The sequence below is a fragment of the Neolamprologus brichardi genome, chromosome 16, assembly GCF_056152115.1.
Source record: "Neolamprologus brichardi isolate AB-2024 chromosome 16, ASM5615211v1, whole genome shotgun sequence".
NCBI classification, from domain to species: domain Eukaryota; kingdom Metazoa; phylum Chordata; class Actinopteri; order Cichliformes; family Cichlidae; genus Neolamprologus; species Neolamprologus brichardi.
Genome location: NC_142119.1, coordinates 18,128,083 through 18,147,147, shown reverse-complemented (window position 1 = coordinate 18,147,147; position 19,065 = coordinate 18,128,083). Strand labels below are relative to the sequence as shown.

The following is a 19,065-nucleotide window of genomic DNA, read 5'->3' as shown; positions in this document are numbered from 1 at the left end:
AAGCCTCATGAAGGGAGGGTGATTACCATCTATCATTTATTTACAGTCAGCCCTGTATCCATGATTGAAGCACCTGTAAAATAGGCAATTTTACACTCACTGCACCTAATCACTCAGCTGTGGGAAATAACCTGTCCAAGGAAGCTGAGACCTGTCAGCCATCACTTGTACACAGTTTATATGAGCGCGTGTGTACACAATGCTATTCAAGTTGATTAAACAATTGTGTAAAGGTTTTGTATGGATACAAAGAGAACGCAAAAATAATCAGCGCCTTAAATCTTTAGTATGTCTCTGTTAAGCTTTTCGTAGGGTGAGAACACTAGGAGTGGAGTGGTGCAAGTCAGCCATGATTCGAGTTTTAAACTAGAAGATGATTCAAAAGTCTGAAAAATGAACAGTTTTGTTCTAAGTGGATATAGTACATGTGTAGAATTCATTTCATTGTTTAGTCAAATTTGTGACATTTCGTTTTTGTTTCATTTGTTTTCCATTTTTTACTTTTTGAACTACTGCTATTGCAGAGGTTAGTGTCACTATATTTTTCGGTGACGAACAGGAAGCGTCCTGTTCGTCACCTTTGCCGCTGCTGATTTTGATTGCATGTGATGGATGCTTTCAAAAACCAAATATCCATATGAACTGTTGTATCTGTTGTATCAACAAGTGCAAAAAAAGAGGATGGTTAGTCACCCTACCTATACACTGGATCCAATAATATAGCAAAAGAGCTTTCAAAGGAAAACCAGTGGCACCTCATTTTTGAAAAACAGGAAAAACTTGCATAAAAGAGTCTTTTTATGCAACAGTGCTAAACATACTCAAAAAACAAATGGTAAAAGAATCAGCGGACTGCCCCAATCAGTATAACAATTTTGTACTCCTTTTTAAAAGGATCTAATGGCAACAGAAGAATAAATAAGCAGAAAGAAGATTAACAAGAGAAGGTGGAAACTACAGATGACTCGACAGCTTTGCAAATAAGCCAGTATAAAAAACAGCATCCCGTAGCTCCACTACAACACTGCAACACATAAGATCTGAAAATACCCCTCACAAAGCTGTTGGCGATTCACTGATATACAATACAGTCATTGCCATAGTAAATACAAGACCGCCAAGGCAAATCTCACAAGCTTAGCGAGGCATTGTCATGACACCAGTTTTATTCACATTATTTGCAAAACCCATGGATGGTTTAGCTTGATTTAGCTTGAATTTCAAAGATTTTAATAGTTGCCAGCAAGGCTTGTGTTCTTAATGAGGCAATATTAATATCTAAACATTTGAAGACTGGCTAGTACATCCTATATTAAAATAAATAAATAAATAAAATCAGACACTAAACTTGCCTTATGAGATGGAATGAGGTAAGTATTCATTTGAACAGTCAGCATTTCCATTACGATAACTAGCGAGCCTCTGTATCTGATATAAACCTCTTACCTGTTTGAGCTTCTTCAAGTCTTCATCCAACTCCAGATTGTCCAAAATAACAGCCACAAAAAGACTGAGCAGAATCTAAAATGCAATAAGACAAAGTGCCATTGAACGTTTCCTGTGTCATTAATATCATTAAAGTAATAATAAGATGTTTTCAAGTATGGAGTCCGCTCAGTAATTGTATTTGTTGCTCGTTTTCTCACGGGAGACATCCTATCTGTCTAGAGTGAGCTGTGAGTCATCTAGAGAGCGTCTGTGCTGTCTGATGGCTCCCCGTATCAGAAGGCCAAACACTGAAATGTCAGCACTTCTTACGCCTGCAAGTCTGATTAACTGTGATTAGATGTGCCAGTTGAGAGAACAATGAAGGGGCATGGCTCTAATTGAAAATATAAAGAAAGAAATCCATGTATCCTTTCGTCACTTTAAACTTCTAACTAGTTTTTAACAGAGCAAAAACACAGAATACAGCGTTTTAATATAGATTTCTATTGTCAATTTACAATGTACTAAAACACAATTCCAACAGTCTATTTAATTAACTTTACATTTCATGCAGCAACATTTCTTCCTCACCAGGGTGGCAAACAGATGGTAGAGGATGAAGTAAATGGCTACAACTGGAGCCCACATATGACCTACAGCCACCAGGGTCTGGTCCATGACATCTATCCAGCCCTCCTGTGTTAGAATCTGGAACATGGACATGAATGCCTGAAGGGAGGGAAGCACAGGGTAAAAGCAAGTGAGCGAGACTGAAGGCCAGAGAAGCCATCTAAAGTGAAAGCAGCCCAGAGCGGGAAAGAAAGACAAAAGCAAAGAGGAAGGAAATCAAACCGAGAAAGACATTTGGCATTTGAAAGATTCCCTTTCACTGGTGAGCAAATCACACAGCTAATGCACATATCCCCTTCTGACCATCTTTCACAACCCTGCGACTAAGATTTCCAAACATAAGCAATGCAGAAAAAAAGCAAGGAGACAGCTTTTTCCTTTTTTCCCCTCTCCTCTGGTCTCCTGCCCTCTCATGCACTTGAGAGAGGTCAGATGAAGGTGTAGGGAACAGCCAGCTGCGACACGACAGCCCCTGGAGTCAAATGGCACGCCTGCACTTTCTTCTTACCCTTTCTCCTTCAGACAGCACCCACCCAGCTGGCCCCACACCCCCGCCCACCCCAACCGCCTCTGCCCCTCCCACCTGCTACAATGTCCCAGTCACTGCACATAAAGACAAAACCCAACAACAGGTCTGCCCATAGGGAAGGCAGCCAAACATGATTAAGTATGACGTGACTGGATGCATCTATGTGAGTGTGTGAAACAGAAGAGGGAAAGTAAGAGAGAGAAGGGGAAACACAGCAAACAAGTGGCATCTGTTCGTGAGCAGCCCTTCATATCCCGCTGTGCCTGGGATCAGAGAAACGTTGGAAAGGAGAGAAGGAAAAAAAATAGGTGATGGAAAGACGTCGCTAATGAGAGAGAGAAGCTTGCGAGCACTTAAAAATCAAAGGAGATGCCACATCTGTCGACCTGTCATGCTACCTATTATCAGCATCTGCAGGGCCTCCCCACTGGATGCATGAGATTTCCTTATTGGTGCTGCTCATAAAAAAATAAAAAAATAAATTCCTTTTGGTGTAGTTTATGTACCCGAATAGTCCAATTTAAATTGCACTGCATGTTTGCCTGAGAAGAAACTATTCCTTTCCACCCCACAGGTCCCCTCTTCTGGGTACAAGATGTATGTTATTAAAACACAACCTTGGGCAATTTTGAAAAGGTTGCCGAGTGTGGCACACACAATAGAGAGGCTGCCTGGCAGTGCAATGGAAATGCAAGTAGCACTGCTTTTTCTTAATTTCTTAAGAACTTAAGAAAATCATGCTGAGACAAAGCTGACAAAAGAAAAACTGAATTTTAACTCTTGATGGCAGCCTACCAAACAGTCTCTTCAAATAAATCATGGTTACTGAAGATGTCTAAGGAATTAAGAATGACCACAAACCCACAGACAAGACAATCTTGGCTCTATAAATATACATAAGCTTCAAGGTTGCTTACCCTGGGGAAGGTGGTGAAACGGTCCAGCTCCTCCACAAAGCAGAACATTTGCAAGCTGATAGCAGACATTACGATGAGAAGGCTGGCTGTGAACACCACCAGGCTGCCTAATTTTTTACCTGGTCCGAATATCTTATAGACAAAGTCTTCCAGAGCTGGGGAAATCTTAATCAAGCGCACCACACGTAGCACCTAAGGGAAAGAAAAAGACACATCACTACCATCAGGTTGCTTTCTGTGCCCCCCTTTTATAAAGTTTATAATTTAGGTTTTAGGGAGAATTTAAAATACATATCATGGTTATAAAAAGCAAACAGAGCAGCACATTGATTACATATTGATTTTAAAAGTGAGAGCATTAAACTTGATCCAGTGGTAACAGTGAGGTGATACTGTGGTCCGTCAGTGGGATTAGTCCCTAAATTGCTTGTGGTGACAACAATCCCAAAAGGTAATGCATCTTTGTCAGGCTTGGATCAGAGAGTAGCTATTGATCGAGCTCCTCTCTGCAAAGCCTTCGACCACAAGCTTTTCTTTAGAATCCCATACTAGGCCAAATAAACAGCTCTCTCCTATATCCTAGATATACAACAAAATAAAAAAGACAAACATAGGATACTGTTCTAAAAGGAAGCCTCAAGTAAAAAATAAAAATAAAGACAGTAATAACACTCACAGCAGAAGTGATACAAAGTATGTTCCACTCTTTACATACCATGATAGCAACTAGAGGTGGGAATCACCATACATCCCACGATACGATATTATCACAATACTTAACGCACAATACGATATTATTGCAATTTTTTTTAAAATATTTTGTGATATTCAGATTCTGTGCATAAAGGTAAACTTTATCAATATTCATTTTTATCTAATATCACACTCAGTCTTTCTCTCATTTCAGTCAGTTTTATTGTTGACAAACTGAACGGTTTGTATTACAGTCTAGTCCAACTTAACTGAATGCAACCATCTGGTACAATTATAGCTATTCTGAACTATGCAATTTATGAAAACTATGCAGCCCCTTCAGCAACTGAAGAATTTGAAAGTAAATTAAAACAAAATATAATTTTACATTAAATAAAAAAGTTTTAAACTTAATTAAAATAAAACATGTCTTAAATTAAAATAAGTAAGTCACATTTGGCCAGTGAAGGAATGTCAGGATTCTTGCTCAGAAAAAGGATCAACATGCTCTGAAGTCAGAGCACAAAAACCTTTTTTGTAACAAAATATCGATTTCTGCTGTCCCTGTATCCATACATTATTAGCAAACAAAATATCACAATACTACACAGTATCGATTTTTTCCCCCACCCCTAATAGCAACTGTCTATTTTAAAATAAATTAATAATTTGAGGCTAAGGACAAAGCAAACAAGGGTAAATCCACAGAGGATACAAGGCAATTACCAGCAAAATTAGTCCCCCCCCCCCCTGCTTCTTCAAACAAAAAGCTGCTGCTGTCTTGTTTTTATTCTCAGAATTCATATTAGGTACATTGAGGTAGTTCAGACTGAAACAAATCTCCATTTCTTAAAACCAGACGTGACATTAGCAAAAAAGCAGCTTGGTTTGGCGACAAGATGATTTTGACTTAATCAAAACCTTGTTCTTGTATGCCAAATAATATAGTGTATCTGACACTGATAATTAACAATAAATGACACCCAGAGAATCATTTTCCAGCTGGGTTGGTGCGTGAGCTTCTGAATTCGGCTTCATACAAGCCAACGCAATTCTTAACACGAAACTAAACTGTGTGATTTGCCTGGTAATAAATACCAAGGATTTTAATTTGAGCAGTGGACTCTTACAAGAAACACTGAACAATTATACCACTTCCTGCCTTTCTCAATAAATAAATTAATAATGCACACAGATGGGAAGTGTCCATTCTTCTGGCCCATTTATATGGGCTGATTTGGCTGAATGGACCTTTGTGCATGTTTGTGTGTGTGTGTGTGTGTGTGTGTGTGTGTGTGTGTGTGTGTGTGTGTGTGTGTGTGTGTGTGTGTGTGTCAAAGTTTTACAATAAGCAGGAACCTAAAGAATTAAGCTTTTCAAATGCCTCGTTAGACAGAACTAAATAAAAAAGAGACAATACAAAAACTGCTTTGGCTAGTTTCTTCTAGTTTCTGTCCAAGACAGAAACCTGATTTGAGCACAGAAAATTTTAATTAATTACTCATGACAAAATGTCATCTTCTTAAAAAGTGCAACCTGCTTGGAAAAAGATGAAAAGTAAGCACGATCAATGAGTGAGGCAGAAGCAATGCACTTAAAGATTCTCTAAAAAAAATTACTTATTAGTTAAAAGGATGAAGTAATTGCATTAGAAAAAAATGGTGGAAACATTGTGTACAACCACTGACGGCATTTTTTCCATACACATAAATTCAATCACACTTAACAGAATTAAAATAAATGCAATGTTCATTTTGGAAAAACTCATATAACAGTGTAACAAATATCAAGTGAACTGTAGCTTTCAACTGTTCAGCCACAGCTAATCTCTATATTTCCAGGTCTCGAATTGAAAGCCTTGCACATGTGGGAATGGCAGCTATTGTGAGAGAGTCAGCGGGCAGATTGTTTGGTCAAGGCTCATTAAAAACCCATCGAGAAGCCTCTTCCTGTTAGATCATCCTCAGAGCTCTGTCATAGTTACTAGATCAAGGTCAATCGGTTCAAATTTGGTCCGATACAACACTTAAAGGCTTTGTTAGAACAACAAGGCACCTTCCCTCATGGACCATTGGTTTTTCTGGCCTGAACACTGGAATGCAAAAAAGAAAAAAAAATGTGCAAACCATTTTGGAGGATGTAAGATCACACCCACACAAGCATTCAAGGACAACACAGAATGTGTAGAGAAAAAAAAAGCATGGAGCACTACAACTAGCACCTCTACAAAAGTGAGGCCAAAGGCATAATACACTGTTGCTTCCACCAACAGAATAACATCCCAGCTGTTTGGCTCATATGCAAAAGTCACATAACTGATCCCTACAAAATACCAATAAATAACCAGAATGTAACTTTTCACTGAAAATATCCCTGAAAACATCAGATATCTACACAATACTGAGAAATAAGAAACATAAAAACTAATTTTATCCAGTGTACAACCTGGACAGGTCGCCAGTCTGTTGCAGGGCTAACACAAAGAGACAGCCAACCATTCACACTCACTTTCACACCTATGGGCAATTTCGAATCACCAATTAACCTTGTCCTACTAACTGAATGTCTTTGGACTGTGGGAGGAAGCACAAGTACCTGGAGAGAACCCACACAAGCACGGATAGAACATGCCAACTCCACACAGAAAGGCACCAGCCAAGTGGTGGATTCGAACCCAACAAGGTCCTGGGGTAAAGAAATTTTAGTCATCAGAAAATACACAGTTAGGTCCCTAAATATGTTTAGGCATCTTTACATTACCACAATGAATTTTAAATGAAACAACTCAGACGAGTTAAAGTGCAGACTTTCACCTTTTATTCAGTGGACTGAACAAAAAGAAAGAATAAAAATGTGATGAACTTTTTAATACAGTCCCTTCATTTCAGGGGCTCAGAAGTAATTGGCCAAATTAAATAACTAAAAATAAAATGTTCATTTCTAATACTTGGTTGAAAACTCTTTGCTGGCAATGACAGCCTGAAGTCTCGAACTCATGGACATCACCAGATGCTCGGTTTCCTACCTTTTTAATGCTCTGCCAGGCCTTTACTGCAGCAGCTTTCAGATGCTGTTTGTTTGTGGGCCTTTCTGTCCGAACTTTAGTCTTCAACAAGTGAAATGCATGCTCGCGTCAGTTAATATCAGGTGATTAACTTGGCCATTCAAGAATATTCAGTTCAGTTCAGTTCAGTTCAGTTCATTTTTATTTCAAACATTTCAAACATGAGCCTTCACAATCATTACAAAATATTATTCCATTATTTGTTTGAAAAGGAGTAGGCAGAAGTATTTACTTATTTGTCCCTACCCCCTCAAGTTTTATTTATATATATTCCACTTCTTTGCTTTACTAAACTCCTAGGTTTCGTCCTGGGACGTTCAGGTCTTTTTGTGGCGCCGAGTTCACCAGTGCTTTCTTTCTTTATCAGGATGTACCACTCCTAGAATGGGTTTTTTTCTGTTTTTGCAGTTAAAGGATGGCTTGTTTCACCTTTATGGAGAGTTCCTTGACCACATGTTGTCTGTTCACAGAAAAATCTTCCAAATGCAAGCACCACAGCTCAAATCAACTGTAGGCCTTTTGACTGCTTCATTGACAATGACATAACAAAGTAAGTGCCTACACTGCCCATGAAATAGCCTTTGAGTCATCATCCAATTACTTTTGGTCTCTTTAAAAAGAGGGTGGCACATGTTAAGGAGCTGAAACCCTTAAACCCTTCACCCAATTTGAATGTGGACACCATTAAATGAAATCTGAAAGTCTACACATTATGTTCATGTCCATTATATAACTATAATTGGAATATGTTTCAGTAAACAGGTAAAAAAATCAAAGTTGTGTCCAAATATATATGGATCTAATTGTAGATTGTGTAGATGGATTCATGGATTCAGGGGTCCAGTCGGATCACAACTGTAAATTGTAATTTTACCTCAGATCCTCAGACTAATTAAAGATATACTTTGAATTGGCTTTGGATTAACTTTAAATGTTTCCGTCTTAAGACTTAAGTAAAAGGCAATGTTTTGAAAATCACTTTAAACCTACTTTTATTAGATGACAACAAATCAGATGATGAAATGGACATTTCTTTTTTATTTGACTAAAAAAGCCTGGGTCATGGGCCTGTTTGCTACTGTGTTGCATCACATACTCTTTTAGCAGCACTCCAAAAGCAATGGGGTACTGAGGAAACCAATTACTTGCCATTTTGGGATCTTTTGTTTGTATATGTTTTTTTTTTTTTACACAGAAGAGTTTTAACATATTGCAGGTGCAGAAACAACATTAACAGTGGTTCCTCAGCCTGTGCAGCGATTACACGTCTGTTTTTAATGCAATGCAGCCCAAGGGCCCGAAGATCCTCGAGACGGCCATTTAGGATTGGCTTTCAGCCCTGGCCCTCGGTGCAGATTTCTTCTCCTGTCTGTTGTTGCCTCCACTTCTTTTAAAACATTTTTCCTGGCTTCAATTTAAAATAAGCATGTTCTCAGTTTAAATATCTGATACTGTGTCTTTGTTCTATTTGCAATTACATATAGAGTTGAACTCTTCTGCACATTTTTGTATTCTGATATTATTAACATTTTTCACACCAACAACATTTTTCTTAAGTAGAGTCCAAAATATGTTGCAGAGCGTAAACCCGACATGTGATGTTTGAGGGCTCCTCCAATCCCAGAATCAATAAAGACCCTCTCCTGATATATTTGGAATCATTTTTGCAAAACATGAAATAACTTTAAATGTATGGAAGAACAGAGACTAGTGATATGGTTTATTTGCATGATCACGGGAAAGTTACAAAACAATTCACAGCATCTGTTCTTCATGGCACTGATAAATGTGTACGGAATCGTGCTTTTTCAATCAAAATGCATGAAAATGTTTATGCATGCAGTTGTGCAACCATACCTGAAAGTAGGTAAACTGGGAATGGTAGAGGTCAGGGTAGATGTGCAGAGTGGTTCCCACCACCAGCAGAGATTCAAACTTGTGCAAAGAGGAGCTGATGTAGCCAGTGAAGCCTAGACACCAGATCTTCAGAAGAGCTTCTAGGTCAAACAGCACAGTAAATGCAACCTAGGACAGAAGGGGGAAAATCCCTTTTTGCATTTGACATCTTTCAGGAGGGCATATACTATAATATTCTGTGGATGACCTTCTATTTATGGCTACAATGCACTGTCGCAAAGCATGCTGATATATAACAATTTTTTAATATAAAAAGAAATATTGATGATGAAAATGTTTAAAATAATACAACCCCATTACTAAGAAGTAGAGAGGATGTGTCCAACCAAAAACATCCAACAGAAACATAGACAGCTCAAAAAAATGTAGGACAGTGAGATGTTTACCACTATATTACATCAGTACTTTGCCTGTTTCAAAAAGTATTTGAAACAAAAGGAGGTTGACTGTTGTGCTTTTTTTAAGCAAAAATATTTTTGTGTGTTTCTCTTCATGCTTTCAGAGGGTGACAGACCAGGACTACAGACAGGTCACTTTAGTACCCAGATCCTTTAACAGCAGAATGTGGTTTGGCATTGTCTTACTGAAACGGCCATATACTGTTCACAGTGACCTCACACTTGCAAATTCACTATTCCGTGTGCACTAATGCACTCTCAAATTATTTCTTTTTTTTTTTTTGCTTCTTTTTTATTTTAAATCTGTATCTTCTAGTCGAGCTGACAGCAATAGTAAAACACTGGACTACCATGCAAAGGATCTGAGACATTCTGTAAAACATGCATTTCTCTAAAACGAATGCCTCGTTCCTATATACCCTTCAAATCCTTCACACAGATTAGAACAAATCTGCAGATGGGTGTCTGCATGATAGGAAAGGAAGGAGACAGAAGGCAATATTTTGTGTGGGCTTTCCCTTTTCTTATCTCCTCCATCCAGCTGTATAAGAGAGTGAGGTGTGAAGTGACTGGGATAGTGGGCACAATCCTTATCGTCATTGTTGGTGTGATGTCACCTGCATACAGATGACATCAAACCAACCTGAAGGACACACAGTATGACACTTGCATATATTCTAAAATGATGAAATTAAAAAAACAAAATCAAAAAAACAAGAATTACCGTAAAGCTGTTTAATCTTAAAACAGAATACTCTGCGTTTAATTAAAATTAATAATAAAAGTTGTCATATATTTGCAGCATGTTGGATATATATATATATATATATATCGATCAATCAATCGATCAATGGATAGTTAGATAGATGGATAGATAGATAAATCTCACCTCTGCCAGGTAAAACTCATCATAGTGTCTGCGGTGATTCTCGCCTTTATAATAGTTGCTAGCAGCAACGATGACATCCACGGCAACCATGCTTAAGATGAACATGTGGAACACAGATGACCGCATCATTTGCTGTGTGAAAAGCAGAAAGGTAATTGAAGTAGAATAGCAGGAATGCTTTTGTTTTCTTTTACTCAAATAGACACAGGAGACAATTAGTATTTAGACCATTAGCTGGCAGTGAGTCAGTCGGGAACGCTTCCCTCAATTCAGCATGTTGGACAGTAGTTGACTGTGTCAGTCCAATCTGTTCAGACTTTGACAGATTGATTGATAATTTGGACAATCTTTGTCAGTGGAAACAAAAACACCACAGAAAAACCCCACTTGCCTTGACTGAGAAAACAAAAAATGTATTGCATGGTGTTCGATAAGAGATCTGCAATTGTGACTTGTTCAGCTAGAGTTTGTGTTTATCTGAGATTTTAATGAACTAACACAGACAAAAGATAACACAAAAATATACTTTCAATTTAAACAGCTGGATATAGCTCCAACTGCAGTAAAAAAACAAAGGGTTTGATAGAACACACACTAAAGGAGATATAGTGCTGTGAAAAGTGTGGCCCCCTTCCTGGTTTCTTGTTTTATTGTTGTTTTTTACCAATTTGTCACACTTAAATGTTTCTGATCATCAAATAAAATGTAATATTACACAAAGATAACCAGCATAAGTTATCTTTGTGTAATATTGAAGTAATGATTTCATTTCTCAAGGGGAAAAAAAGCTATCCAAATCTACATGGCCTTGTGTGAAATAATAATTCAATTCAATTTTAGTTTTTTATATCGCGCCAAATCACAACAAAAGTTGCCTCAGGGCACTTTATATTGTACAGTAGATCGCACAATAATAGATACAGAGAAAAACCCAACAATCATATGACCCCCTATGAGCAAGCACTTTGGCGACAGTGGGAAGGAAAAACTCCCTTTTAACAGGAAGAAACCTCCGGCAGAACCAGGCTCAGGGAGGGGTGGCCATTGGCTGCGACCGGTTGCAGCAGATGGCCGGTCGCAGGTACCTTGCAGCAGATGGCCGGTTGGCACCTAAACCTAATAACTGGTAGTGCCACCCTTGGCTGTAAGAACTGCAATCAAGTATTTGCAATAACTGGCAATGAGTCTTTTACATCTCTATGGAGGAAGTTTGCGTTTTGGACCATTGTCCTGCTGCATAACTCAACTGTGCTTGAGCCTCAGGGCATGAACTAATGGGCGGATAGTCTCTTTTAGGGTTCAGCGGTAATCAGACCTGGGTGTGGCTAGTGAAAGTGACCTCAGCTTTCCAGACATGTTGCTAATGAATGTTAAGTCGTGATTTAAGAAGAGGGGGGAGTTACTTTTTTTTTTACATAGGGCCAGGTAGGGTTGGAGAGCTTCTTTCCCCTTTAATAAATTGTCTAATTTAAGTGTGACAAATATGCAAAAAGTAAGAAATTGGCCAATACCTTTTCAACACCCTGTATGATGGACATCAGGTATTTAAATTTAGAAGAAGACAATAGCAATTTAGTTTTAAGTGCCCACCTGGAATGCATTGGGCATGTGTATGTACATATACAGAGTACAGAAAAGCAAAAAGTCCTACATGAAATTTAAAAGCAATTAAGGGGGTTTCGTTAAATACAATGAGAAACATTATTTCCAGACATCAGAATCAGTGTGCATTCAGACAGGCAAAAACAAGAAAAAGGGAGCAATAAGTGTACGCCGTTTACCCTGAAAAAAGCAGAGGCTTTGAAAGCCTCCGATAACATCACATGATGAAAATAATCACGGAATACGAGAATGTGAAGAAACTGACCCACAGTGATCCGAGACACAGACTGCTCTTTCAGAAAAATGTGGTAATGACGCATTCTTTTGGAAACAATGCGACAGATGTGATCACAGCCCTAAACTGCACATATTGTATATGGCGGGATGAACAGCATGTGAGTGGGTAGAACGACTCACCCTAAAAAAAGACTTGCATGTGAGATTAGCAATAGGAAGGACTGAAAAAGTGAAAAGTGAGAGGAAGACTTTAAGACAGATGAAGATCGTTTGCAACATTGCTGGAAAGATCAAATTCGCCCCAGGAAAACGGGCCCCCTGCCATTCACCCTCCTACACACAAGGACACTTACAGTACAAACTCAAAAGTCTAGAAATCCAGATCTGCAGTCAGTTTGCTTTGAAAACAAGTGAGGAATTATTAGATAAACTTACACAACCAAGCTACAGAGTGACAGGTATATTACATGATGTATTGCATGCTGTTTTACCACACTTATGTTTACCTGACAACAATCTCTTACAGTACAAAAACAGACTTCTGTCAGGAGCAATGGCACTGGTAGCACACCTTGATCATTGCCAGTATTCTGTCTCCTATATGTCTATATTGTTTTTCTTTACTTTTGGCTTTTTCTAACCTTAACCAAATACCTTTAAGCTTCCTAATAAAGCAAACTAAAAAGCAGCAGACTGTTAGCTTAAAACTTTCCTTTTTGCTAAAGCATATAGTTAGGGCTGGATCAGGTGACCCTGAATCCTCCCTTAGTTATGCTGCAATAGACGTAGGCTGCCGGGGGATTCCCATGATGCATTGAGTTTTTCCTTTCCAGTCACCTTTCTCACTCACTATGTATTAATAGACCTCTCTGCATTGAATCATATCTGTTATTAATCTCTGTCTCTCTTCCACAGCATGTCTTTTATCCTGTCTTCCTTCTCTCACCCCAACCGGTCGCAGCAGATGGCCGCCCCTCCCTGAGCCTGGTTCTGCCGGAGGTTTCTTCCTGTTAAAAGGGAGTTTTTCCTTCCCATTGTCGCCAAAGTGCTTGCTCATAGGGGGTCATATGATTGTTGGGTTTTTCTCTGTATCTATGAAGCTCCTTGAGGAGACTTCTGTTGTGATTTGGCGCTATATAAATAAAATTGAATTGAATTAACCAGCAGGGCTGCATTGCAATTAAAGAGGGTTAAAAAGGGAGGGGTTAAAAGGAGCAGTTTTGAGGTTAAGCACACAGGTTCAGGGGCAATTGTGGGTATAAATCGGTTAGACATATGTCTAAATTCTACTGAGTTCACTTTCCTGGGACCATTGCTTTCATAGTCTTAAATATGAAGAGGCAATACTAAGTTAGTAATATCCCTAAGTTTCTGACAGCTTAAAATAAACTTGGGCTTTAAATCCAGGAGTGTTTGGCTGCCCTCTCTGGTTGAACTTTTCTAGTGTGATTCCCGTATCATGCATGCTGGGTTGGATGTGATCAAAAATTCACTCGACTAGTCAAGCAACAGCACCCTAACTTTTACATCACGGCAGGTGGATGAAAACTTAAACCACTGGATGTCAGCAAAAACAAGATCTTCAGCTGGTGTTAAGGTGCTCTTTAAGATGATGTCATTTGCATAAGACCCAGTCATATACAGAGCTATGAAACTGCCAGTATAGTCAGCCAAATCTTTCACAAATCTTTTTCTTTTTTCACTTCATGTTTGTTGTAAAATTCTTCCTACTTTTGAAAACTCAACTTACTGGCTAGGCTAGCAGAGCTCATAGCCTTGGGGATGGGTGTTTTTGTGTCGAACTTACACATGCCCACTCTAGACACACAGTGCTTAAGCTCCCTGACTGAGATTGGACGTGACAAAGCAGTTTGACATTTCCAGCAACCAGACGTTCTCCCCCATGGGTGTTCTGGCTGAATGGATCTCTGTGTGTGTGTGTGTGTGTGTGTGTGTGTGTGTGTGTGTGTGTGTGTGTGTGTGTGTGTGAGAAGAAGCAAGACAGAGGCATACTGACAGAGAGCAGAAAGTACATGCTTGTGTGTATGAAGCAGTCAATTTTCTTAAGGTCCTGACTTTGCCCATATTCTCTGTCAGCTTTTGGGAATCACATCTCTAAGAAAACCTGGAGAGCAGTGTCTACTTCGAACATCTGTCATATGGAGATACAGCCCTGTAACCATTCACGTCTGCCACAAAACAACCTTTTGATCTTGCCCTCACGCTGCCATTTGCGCCAAATTGCCTAGACATGCAGAGCAATTCGCCGTATAACACTCTCCATGTTGTTCCAAAGGCAAAATGGCTGAGTTTCCCTAATGCAGCTGATGACACTGGCACACCCTGTATGGCCTCAAGATGTCAGAATCAATTTAAGAGCATCAACTGCAGTACAAGAAGGCTCTCCCCTGCTGTTTGATGTTCCTCGGCTTGTATGTCTCTGAAATCCTTTGCCACTTGTTTGATGGATGCTATTTATTCGAGCTGCCTCTGGCTGATTCTTTGAAATACCAGGTGCTCATTGCACACAGGCACAATCATGCGTGCGCACAGATACACACACACACCACGTATAAAAACACTGCTTGTATAAATATGAATATATGAAGTTGATGATTGCTGAAATAGAACATTTTAATCAATTTTTTGTTTTCTCCCAAATCTACGACATGACAATATACAGCTACTAAACTATATACTATATATAAGCATCCACATATTTGAAATGTAATGTCCACCTCACATTTACTAGCAACTGCTTCCTGAAGTTCCACACAGAAAAGTTACTAATGACACAGAGAGAGAGAGAGAAAGATGGTGAATTCAAGTGCTGCAAGCAGCTACACATTAAGTTGCGATTTTGTCTTTTTTTCCAGCGAATAATAGTACAATTTCTCCGTGAGTGAAGCAAACTTTAATTCCCAATACATAGCACAGCATACCTCTGACATGCAGCATGTACTCAGCTCTTATGTTCTAGACTGCAACAGATTGTCCGTGATGGAAATTATACATGCAAATAGCGTTGTGGAGAAAAGATCATTTTGACTGGCATGCAAATTGGTATCTAGGGAAAAAGAGCACTCAGTGTGTGTTTTTCTCTGGTAAAATTAAAAGTACAATTGAAAAAAATACAAAGGAATAGGTAATGAACATCTATTTCTCTTTTTGTGAAGATTTCTCGTTAATTGACTTGTGCACTTTTGTTCCTTAATGCTAAGTCAATCTGAACAGTGAAGCAAATTCTCACTCACTAAAGGCTCTGGTCAGTGAAGAATAAACTATAATCTCACCAAAGAGCTGAGACAACATTCAGCTGTCCTTATATAAGAGATGTAGCGACACAAGCCGCTGTAAGTAAAGAGACCGATCCTCTGAATGATGGGAAAATATCCATAATACCTGGACATTTTCCAGGGCCTGCAACTGTAACACAATCAACAAAGAGACGCAGACTGGCTGCTTCCTCGTCTTCTGTCTGTTCCCTCAGACTGCCAAGGAGGACAAATGCTCTTTCCGCTGGTACATGAGAGGAGTGTAGCACATGTGCACATAGCTGGCAGGGAAAAGCAGGAGTCACACAGGAATTGTCACCAACAGACTGGGCCATGTTCTGGCACCTACTGCTGCTACAGTTTTCTCTCTCCTGTTTACTGAGATTAAGAAGAACTTGAGTGGGATTACAGACTGTTTTGCTTGAGTAATCTTTTAAGTCTCTATACTTGACAAAGAGTTCTCTTAAGGCTTTTTTATTCCAACCGAATTAAAAAAATAAATAAATAAAATATGCAAACCAAATTCAGAAGCCTACTGTCAAATTAAGATATCAACACAGAGTTATTGTAATTCAAAGCTTTTGGCTGAAGGAGTGAGTGTATAAAGTCTTACTGGGCTGTGGATCAAGTTAAGTGGGTGCCCCTTGACTTATTACGGCCTTGACTACAGCAGGCTGACTCATGTCTCTGGCTGGAAAAAGGGTCTTAATAAAACATGATGGTCTCCCTTTAATATCTGCTGGCTTTGCCACCTCTGCGTCCATTCTGTGTCTTAGTCCTAGAATAGGACTGTGTGGTGTATCTAATTTCAGAAAATATATCACTGTGCTCCTGTCTAGACTGAAAGAACAATTACATTCAGAGCTGATCTCACAGGAATAGTCACATGTTGTTCACTTTCTTCTTGTAGATGATCCATTTCACATTACACACATATGCACTACCTACCTTGCTATGTCTTTCTTTTCTGCATCCTGTGTTCTCCTCATCTAATTTCTCTTCTTTGTACCCTCTTTCTCCTTCCACGCAGAGTCAAACTGACCTTAACCTTCACACATTGTAGATCTTTGTGTTTGTGTGGCTGCCTAAAAGTATACGAGTGATGTCACTGAGAAGATCCAGAAGACAAAGATCAGTGGCAGGGACAAATAGGGAGCTCAAGAGAATCAATAACCTCTGGCTTTAGGGAGAGAGAGGTCAAAAAGATCCTCCTTTTGCTCAGTAAGCTAGTGGTTTATCCATCACACTGCATTTAGCTCTGCAGATGAGGAGTGAGGAACAGCACCTGTTCATTGGCAAAGAGACAACGCAAAATTAAACACATGACTTTGCTGGATTACTAGAAGACCTGAACATTCATTATTGTTTTTCCACTTTCCCTAAGTGGTCATTTGAAGCTCTTTTAATTATTGACTCCAATAGTATATATCTGCAGTGAGTATTTCTCTTTATTTTGCCTATAGCAGCCAAAGCACCAATCTGCGGTATAATTATGGCACGGTGGAGCATCAGGGGCTAATTAGCAGACCAAATCTATGGGGAAAGGAACAGAATGCTTCATTAACCTCCACTGGTCTCCGACTGAAAACCCTTAAATAAATACTGTCCAAGCAGTCTGTGTGATTAAAATATAGCAAAGAGAGACCTGTAAGATGGCTCCTACAGGCACTACTAAAAACTCACAGGAACACTCATGCATGTCTTTTGTTCTCACAGCCCTTAATTCTGAACTCTACTGCTGATTATAATGTCTAAACATAAAAATATGCTTTTAATGCTATAGCAAAGAGAAACATGCAAATATGTATATGAAAATGATTGTTGGTAGATTTCATGAGCACAAATATGCAAATGTAAAGTTTTTACTGTCTGAAAGCGAAAAGAACAAAATATTCTAATTCAACAAAAATGACAACCAGGATGCCATATGTTGTCAAAATTTTGATTAAGACTATACTGCTGTAAGACAGCATTCGTTAAAAATGAGATAATAAAAACATTAGATAAAACAGCTGTTAGAGTGGACGAGGAAAGTGAAGGTGCTCCCTGCTTAGAGGGCTATTTTTGTTTGTAGCCCCTCAGGAGAGGAAGCTGCCATTTCCTCCCCGTCTCCAAAAAGAGCAGGTGGTTAATCAATTATGTGCTATCTCCAACTGCTGCAGCCAGATTGGACCAAGACAGACCCAGACTGACACACACGCACACGCAGACGTCTGCAGGCAGATCGCCGGGTGCCTGTCGAAGACGCAGAGGCCTGACCGGACACTTGCACGTAGTTTCAAAAACATTCCGACGGTAATAGGTGAGCCGGCAGCAGACAAAGACAGGATGCACACGGGTCTCCTATCTGCAGAAAGCACCCACCTGCCAGCGCTGAAACATTTTAATCATTTGACGGCCAATTACTCTGAAGCCAGGCAGAGCAGAACAGAAACTCACACTTCACTTCCCCAGCACTCACAGATGGCCCTGCAGGCTGGATCTCCACTACCTGTCTTCACTCTACCTGTCAAGTCAGCTAACACTGTTCCCTTCTGATATGGATGAAAAAGCAAAGAAATACAGTGTTTGGCAAAGCTTTAAAGAAAGCGTGCAAGGGGCATCCATCAATAATCTGATACTGGTGTAATATGGCATGCCTCCTCACACCAACCATTACATCAGAGAAATGTGTGGGGTTTTTTTTAAATCACATTTACATACATTGAGTAAACTACTGTGTACAACTGCCCACGACACATGGATGCACAGATACACAGGTGCACCTACACTAACTGTCAATGCAATCAATCCCATGTCTTTCCTATTTAAACTCATTTTACAGTGATTTTCAGTTACATTTCTTTTATTTAAATCTAACAATATCTAAAAATTGTAATACCTTAAGGAAATTCTAAGTCTGAAGTACCATTTGCAGTGGGAAATATCATGATTTAATAATGAACAGTGTGTTGTTTGTCTTTATTATGCTTTCTCATTAGAAGTCAAAGCACATTATGGACTGGCCTGTTCTGATAAATTAGGAAACAGTTTAAATTAAAGTCCTTTAAAAATAAAAGAATAATTCTTCAAGTCAATACTGGTGAATATTTTGTGTACAACGCATTTTAGATGAGATTAACCTCTTTCAACAACTAATCTGTGAAACCTGTAACAGATTTCCTTACTTAAAATCCTTCTTTGTGATCTCTGATTAGGCCTTTCTGGTTCGGTTTGAAGAGCTGGGTTAGATCTTGCAGTGTTTTTGACAACATGAAAACATCAAAACATTTTCAGAGTGCTTTGATGGCTTTACATGCCACAAACTGCTGTCAGTGTCTGACTGGCACCAGAAAACAATGGACGACTTTTGAGATTAGCACTGTACAATACATGTCAAAATCAGTCACAAGTATTCAGCTAATACTTAATCATTATTTGCCTCACATTTGACACACTGAATGCACAAGCAGGCTAAAACATTTACATACCAGCTTAAAAAAATAA

At 39.1% G+C, this 19,065-nt stretch overlaps 1 protein-coding gene across 3 annotated transcripts in view; it reads right to left on the bottom strand.

Annotated features, from left to right (window-relative positions):
• Positions 1–19,065, bottom strand: part of nalcn (sodium leak channel, non-selective) — a 64,037-nt gene that overhangs the window by 26,308 nt on the left and 18,664 nt on the right. For all 3 annotated transcript variants that reach the window (XM_006788152.2, XM_035906797.2, XM_035906798.2), the window contains exons 13-17: positions 10,466–10,597; positions 9,119–9,286; positions 3,505–3,696; positions 2,020–2,157; positions 1,447–1,521 (exon numbers count right to left, since the gene is read on the bottom strand). In XM_006788152.2, coding sequence (XP_006788215.1) covers positions 1,447–1,521; positions 2,020–2,157; positions 3,505–3,696; positions 9,119–9,286; positions 10,466–10,597 — 705 coding nt within the window. The remainder of the gene's footprint in view (positions 1–1,446; positions 1,522–2,019; positions 2,158–3,504; positions 3,697–9,118; positions 9,287–10,465; positions 10,598–19,065) is intronic.